This window comes from Diabrotica undecimpunctata, chromosome 7 (assembly GCF_040954645.1).
Source record: "Diabrotica undecimpunctata isolate CICGRU chromosome 7, icDiaUnde3, whole genome shotgun sequence".
Classification (NCBI taxonomy): Eukaryota; Metazoa; Arthropoda; class Insecta; order Coleoptera; family Chrysomelidae; genus Diabrotica; species Diabrotica undecimpunctata.
Genome location: NC_092809.1, coordinates 54338379 through 54345671, shown reverse-complemented (window position 1 = coordinate 54345671; position 7293 = coordinate 54338379). Strand labels below are relative to the sequence as shown.

The window sequence follows — 7293 nt, the reverse complement described above, 5'->3', positions numbered from 1 at the left end:
TCTTATGATTCAAAACCAAATGTAAGTAAAATACCCGAGGAAAAGAAAATAGTTCATCTAGCACAAGAAAGTCCAATAAGTTTCATTGAAAATTTATCTCTCAAATTTTCAAACTTCTCAAAACTACAACGCAGTATCACACTTATTCTCAGGTACATTCACAATTTCAAGTTTCCAAATGAAAAATATGTTGGACCCTTCTCTGTTTCAGAATTAAAAAATCCTAAAAATTTAATAATAAAACTTTTGCAAAAGGCACACTTTTTTCGAGAATTTTCTTGTCTTAAAAATAAGGAGATAATTTCAAATAGAACAATTTTAAAACTCAACCCATTCATAGATAATCAGCAAATGATTCGTGTAGGTGGTCGTCTAAGGTACTCAGACGTCCCATATGAACAGAAGTACCCATTACTTCTACCCTCTCATAATCACATAGTAAAATTAATGCTGCATAGAGAACATATAAGATTAGGTCATGCAGGCCCTCAAAATACTCTTTCCAATTTTCGTTTAAGATATTGGTGTCTAAATGGTCTCAAAGAAACTAAAAGAATAATTAATAAATGTCACGATTGTTTTAAATTTAAAGCAAAGACAGCCACACAGTTAATGGCTGATTTACCACGGGAACGTTCATGTTTCTCCCCTCCATTTACCAATGTTGGTCTAGACTTTGGTGGTCCATTTCTTATAAAAAGCTCCAATTTAAGAAAGGCTCCAAAAATAAAATCCTACATAGCGTTGTTCGTATGTATGGTTACTCGTGCAGTGCACATCGAATTAGTCACAGGTCTCTCTACCGAAAGTTTCTTACTTGCTTTAAAAAGATTCATCAGTAGGAGAGGCTGTCCACAAATTATCTACTCAGATAACGCCACTAATTTTCTAGGAGCTAGAAATCAGTTGAGGGAAGTTGCACTATTTCTTAAACAAAAGGAAACCTCTGAGTCCATATTCAATTTTCTCTCCTCTTCTGAAATCCAATGGAAATTTATTGTAGCCCATTCTCCGCATCATGGTGGAATTTGGGAGGCAGCCATAAAAAGTGCCAAATATCACATTTTAAGGCTTTTAGGCAATACCACTTTAACTTTTGAAGCCTTTAGCACAGTTCTCGCACAAATAGAAGCAGTACTAAACTCACTGCTTATTCAGTTAGTGAGGAATACGGCCTGAGCCTCAACTTCAAGAAGACAAAGTGGATGCTGATAAGCAGGAAGCAACAGCCTGCTCGACAGTTACGGATAAGTAACATGCTAATTGACCATGTAGAATCTTATGTGTACCTTGGCACCAACGTAAATGCAAAATGGGAACAGGCCACAGAAATTAAGGCGAGAATAGAACGAGCTAGAGCAGCATTTAGCAATATGAAAAAGCTCCTCATAAGCAGGGATTTGTCTCTTCCCCTAAAACTACGTCTAGTTAAATGCTACATTTTTCCGATCTTACTGTATGGTGTGGAGGCCTGGACGCTGACGGAGACGCTCACGAGAAAACTAGAAGCATTCGAAATGTGGGTGTACCGACGCATTCTTCGTATATCCTGGACCGAACATGTCACCAACACAGAGGTAATCCAAAGAATCGGAAAGGAGAAAGAAATCGTGAATACAATTAAACAAAGAAATCTTGAATATCTAGGCCACATATTGAGACACGATAAGTACCGTCTACTGCAATTGATTGTCCAGGGAAAAATAGACAGTAAGCGAGGGCCAGGCAGGAGAAGACACTCGTGGCTCCAAAATCTGAGGAAGTGGTTCGGGCTCACATCGGTCGAACTATTCAGAAGCGCCGCAAATAAGATCAGAATTGCCATGTTAATAGCCAACGTTCGCAACGGACAGGGCACTTGAAGAAGAAGAAGACTAAACTCACGCCCTTTTTGTGCTATGTCAAATGATCCAAATGACTTTAACACATTGTCTCCAGGACATTTCCTAATAGGAAAACCAATTACGTCATTTCCTGAAGAGATAGTGACGGAAATACCTGACAATAAATTAACAATTTGGCAAAACTACATGAAGATTCAGCAATCATTTGCCAAAAGCTGGAAAATTGATTACCTTAATCAACTTCAGAATCGCCCCAAGTGGTTAACACCACAGAAGAATCTTGAAGTTAACGACTTAGTTCAATTAAAGGAAGATAAAGTTCCACCCCTACACTGGCCATTGGCAAGAATTGTTGAATTGTTTACTGGTAAGGACGATAAGGTCCGTAGTGTTAAAATAAAGACTAGAGATGGATATTTTAACAGACCCATTACAAAACTCTGTCCTCTTCCTGTGGACAAAGTAGAAAATTAAAATTTTAAATTTTGTCACATTTATATGTATTACTCTAGTTTAGGAATAGTTATTTCTTAAATTACATTTAAGTTAAGTTTGCTTACTTTCTCAAATCACTCTTTCTTTCGTTTTGAAGTAAATACTTCAACGCGGGCAGTCTATGTTCCAGAAATGAACATATCTTTTTAAAATATAAAATAAAAATATAGTTCTTTACACTTTTCTTAGTGTAGAATAAGTAAAATAGTCACTTTATGAAGTTTGCTCGGAATACCCGACTGGTTGGCGCCACCACAGCCTCTTAAATAGTTTTCACACCTAAATACAAGATGGGTAATCTACACTTTTACGCACCAAATTTTATTTTATTAGTTCGCTCTCACACGCCCTTGAGGCAAGTGCAGTTTAAAAACACTCTCAATTCACATATAAAATATTTCTCTACGCCGAAATCGGGCATTTTTTCTCATAAATACGTTTTTCTCCTTTACCTGTGATAAAGAAAGAATTATTTGATACTGTACTGTCAGCTACGGTCGTTTTGAACCTCTTTACTCTAAAAATAGTTAATTATAAGTCGATAAACTAAAGGTGATTTTATTTCTCTGGAGTTATATTTGCTCCCATTAACAATCCTTATCCTTCAACGGTCACTGAAGAACCAAACCTATGGAGATACATCCATTCACAAGTCCTTTGAAGTAAGGCTTGGAATCAAAAGATTTCCAACCCTCGAATATAGGGAGCCAGTTACAAGGCCCCCTCAATATTCTTCTTTGTCCTGGGGCCCTTTTTCCTTTAATTTTAACTTGCAAAATGCATTAAAGTAGCTCGTATCTGCTTTGATTTCTCATTATATGTCCAGCTTACGGCTCTTCACGATGTTGACCAAATCCACAGTTGTGTTCATCCTCCGCATTACTTCTTCATTGTTAACTTTGTTGGTCCATGGTATCTTCCGGATCCTTCTGTATGACTATAGCTCAAAAGCCTGAAGTTTTGATAGAGTTTCCGCCCTCAATGTCCACGTTTCTACTCCGTAAGAAGCACTGAGTACACATAACATTTAAGGAGCCTTATTTTTGTTTCTAGGGTGAGGTCATGGCTCTTGAACACAGAACTCATAGTCAAGAATGCTCTTTTTGCCTTTCCAATGCGACATTTAATCTCTTGTTTATTGTCCCACGATTCATTGATTATAGTTTGCAAGTAGTTGTATTGTGAGACACGTTCAATTCTCATTTGGTTCACATACAGATTTCGTCCAGTTATGTTTTCCTTGCTGATGATCATTAACTTAGTTTTGCTGGTGTTATTCGTGGTAATGCACGTCATCATGCTGCTAGAATAGTGAATGATTTCCATGATGAGATTTAAGTTAAAAGATTTTATTGATTACCATACAGCTCGGATTTAAATCTCATCGTGCATTTGTGGGACACCTTAAAACGTCTCATTTGGAAAATTAATCCTGGTTTGGCACTAAACGAGCTAAGGATTGCAGCACAAGAACAATGGAGTGCAATGCCTCAAAAATATATTCAAGATTTAATTTAAAGCATTCCACAACGACGGTTACAAGCAATAGAAAACGCTTGATGACGAATATTAATTTAATTGTTCTTTGAAACAAAATATTTAAGTACCACGTCATAAGTAATACTAAATTTTGGGGTTTTTTGTTCACATTCCAAAAATTTTAATTATTATTGTTTTTTTAACCCTGCGGTGCACGGGTTGGGTCTGTCAGGCCGATTCAGTTCTTCTAATATCTCTATTGGGTCAGCGAGTCTAAGTACGGTCCTGGCGGTCTAGGCATAGCTAGCTATAATCCCTCAGTTACGAATGCGTATTGAAGCAATAGTGTCGATGATATATCTGTTTTCGTTCTCTCACACCCAACCCGTTCCTTAATGTAAGTTTTTTTTTATGAAAGTACAAAACAAAAGTTGCAGTGTATTGTTTTTAGAGCTTAGCAAAACAATGTATTCTTACGAGAGAGAGGCAAAACATTTGCAACATCTCTACGAGGAAGTTGCAACCGACGAGGAAGAAAATTAGGAAGATTCAGATTCCGATGAGTCTATAGTTGGCAACTTAGAACATGAAAATGCTAATCATAACTCAGAGTATGAATTGGATTTATCAGACACCAAATTAAACGTATTAGAATGTATTCCACAAGGTAAGTCAAACCAACACCTTTATTACAATACCAAAGATGGAATGAAATGGAATAAGATATGCGGATCACGAAATGTTGGAACTAGACGAGAAAATATCATAACAAAACTTCCTGGAGTTATTCGTGAAGCGAAAAGTTGCAAAACTGAAAAATAATGCTGGAAACTGTTTTTTAATGACAAAATTATAAAACATATTGTTGAATGTACATGTATATATCGAGCGTGTGTCCGTGAGATATAAAGACAGTTCCGATGCGAGGCTAACAAATATATGTGAACTAAAAGCTCTGATTGGTCTGCTTTACTTAGCTGGAGTTTACCGTGGAGATAGAACTTTAATTTTTGAGTTTTGGGAAAGAAATGATACGGGCATTGACATACTTCCGGCAACGATGGCTCTCCGCAGATTTTGATTTCTTATGAAGTGCTTACGCCTAGATGATATTCGTACAAGGGACGAACGGACACAAGTACACAAACTTGCAGCAGTTAAAGTCATATTCGAGGATGTAGTTGAAAATTTTCAAAAATATTATACCATTGGCCAATATGTCACTATCGATGAGATGCTTTTAGGCTTTAGAGGTCGCTCTAGTTTTAGAATGTACCTTCCAAAAAACTGGTCCGATACGGTCTGAAGATATTTTCCTTGGTGGATTCCCGCACATTCTATACTTATCAATTAGAAATATATGCCGGTACACAACCACCAGGTCCATATTCTATCAGTTCTGTAGTCAACGATGTGGTTGAGCGGCTTTGCTAACCAATCTTCAGATCCAACCGGAATGTTACATTGGATAATTGGTTTACATCAATTGAACTCGTACAAAACTTACTGACAAATCATAGTCTAACAATTGTAGGCACCCTATGGAAAAACAAAAGGCATATCCCAACCGAATTTTTAATGAACAATAGACCGCCAAAATCAACTATGTTTGGATTTACCAAAGATGTCATATTGTCCTATATACCAAAACCAAAAAAACATGTTCTTTTGTCAACCCTACACCATGATGACCAAATCGATCCGACAACGGGTGACGAAAGTAAACATGAAGCAATAATGTTCTATAACTCAACGAAAAGTGGTGTGGACACCGTTGATCAACTTCGAGGTTCCTATACTGTCGCAAGAAATACAAAACGCTGGCCCATGGTCATCTTTTATGCATTGCTTGATGTTGCTGCAATAAATGCATTTGTGATACAGAGAAGTAACACACCGGATCTAAAAACAAGCAAAAGAAGAAGATTCTTTTTAAAAGAACTAGGTCTTCAGTTAGTGATGGACAATATAAAAGCAAGAGCTCAATCTCCTCATTTGGCACGAAATATAAGCTCAGTGGTGTTGGACCAGTAGAAACATCTGCGGAATTGCAAAATAAAAGGGGGCGTTGTGCTTTTTGTAGAGATCGTAAAACTCGCTGCATGTGTCACTACTGTAAAAAATTTATTTGCTTAGAACATACCGTACCTGTTTGTCGCATATGCATTGATAAAATGACTGAATAAATTATATACAAGGTGTTCTTTAAACATCTGCCATATTCTAATATGTAATTTCTTTTATATTTTTAGTTTTAATATTATAATAGCAGTTCATTTTTTTTATGTACGTGTAAGTTGTCTTTAGTAGTAGTTCTAATATATGCAACGCAAACCTGTTGTTACAAAATTAAACATAAAAAATTCTTAGTTTAATTTTTGGGCTTCTCAGACCCAACCCGTTCCTTCGTGTATCAAATCACCTGTGCACCGCAGGGTTAATTAGCTATCTATTTACTTAAAATAGGGTTCTTTTTATTAATTATTCACTTATAACGTGTTAAATAAAGTTTTATTTTCAGAAAAAAGTATTTTATAAACATGAACCCATTATATTGAACATATTTATGATAATTTCAAAACATTTCATATTTTTTCCAAGAGTATATAAGCTAAACAGGCCACAAGAAAATTTCAATTTAATCAGAACCTTTTTAGTTTAAACTTCATGGTAAAAAACTTCTTACTGACAAAATAAATAAAAAAATAATACTAAAAATATACTCATATGTATATTATTAGAACAATTTTACCATTGCTTTAAAAATCTATCGAATATTATTATTTAGTTAGTTTACTTGAACGGAATTATTTAGCATTTGAATTTCTCTTCGCCTGGAATAATAATGTAATTGTGGGAACTAACCAAAAAAAGTTATACAACCTAATAATTTGCAAAAATAATTCCAGATCTAAATAATCGTGTGGATAAACGAATGTTTATTATAAAAGTAACGGTATTTATTACTGTACAATAATGAATCATTAATTTTTTTATTGACATTTCATTATAAGTTTTTTATATGTTTTATATTGTACAATGAATATTTTTTTTATTATAACAAATAAATTAAAGAGCAAAATAAAAATGTATTTAATAAGTTAATGTGATGCGTTTAAATCCAGTCTCTTGATTCTGGGGTGATGTGGTCCCCTCTAGTAAGAGAATTACGTGTCCATATTACTGGTCTGTTGGCCAACGTCCCTTAGTCTTCTAATAACTTCATATTTAAATTTTGTGGAAATTAATGAATTGGAGTGTGTACACTATTTGAATGTATTGTGATTTGTTTTGCTGGATTACTTTATTTACTGTTGTGATGTTGAGATCCTCATATACTATTTGGTTGGTTGTGTACCAGAGTGCCTCAAAAATTGCTCTTTTAATTGACGTTTTTCTATTATAGCAATATTGGTTTATATATAGACCACAACCTCACAGCTCTATGCCATATGCATATATTAGTTTGATAACT

General features: G+C 35.1%; 1 protein-coding gene across 1 annotated transcript; it reads left to right on the top strand.

Annotated features, from left to right (window-relative positions):
- The first annotated feature begins 5423 nt into the window (after positions 1 to 5423).
- LOC140446377 (uncharacterized) lies at positions 5424 to 5852 on the top strand. The gene has a single exon (XM_072538921.1). The coding sequence runs from the start codon at positions 5424 to 5426 to the stop codon at positions 5850 to 5852; it is 429 nt and encodes a 142-aa protein (XP_072395022.1).
- The last annotated feature ends 1441 nt before the right edge of the window (positions 5853 to 7293 follow it).

Bases quoted from the DNA above. Each gene is read 5' to 3' on its own strand.
- LOC140446377 (XM_072538921.1), top strand. From the start codon at position 5,424: ATGTTTGGATTTACCAAAGATGTCATATTGTCCTATATACCAAAACCA.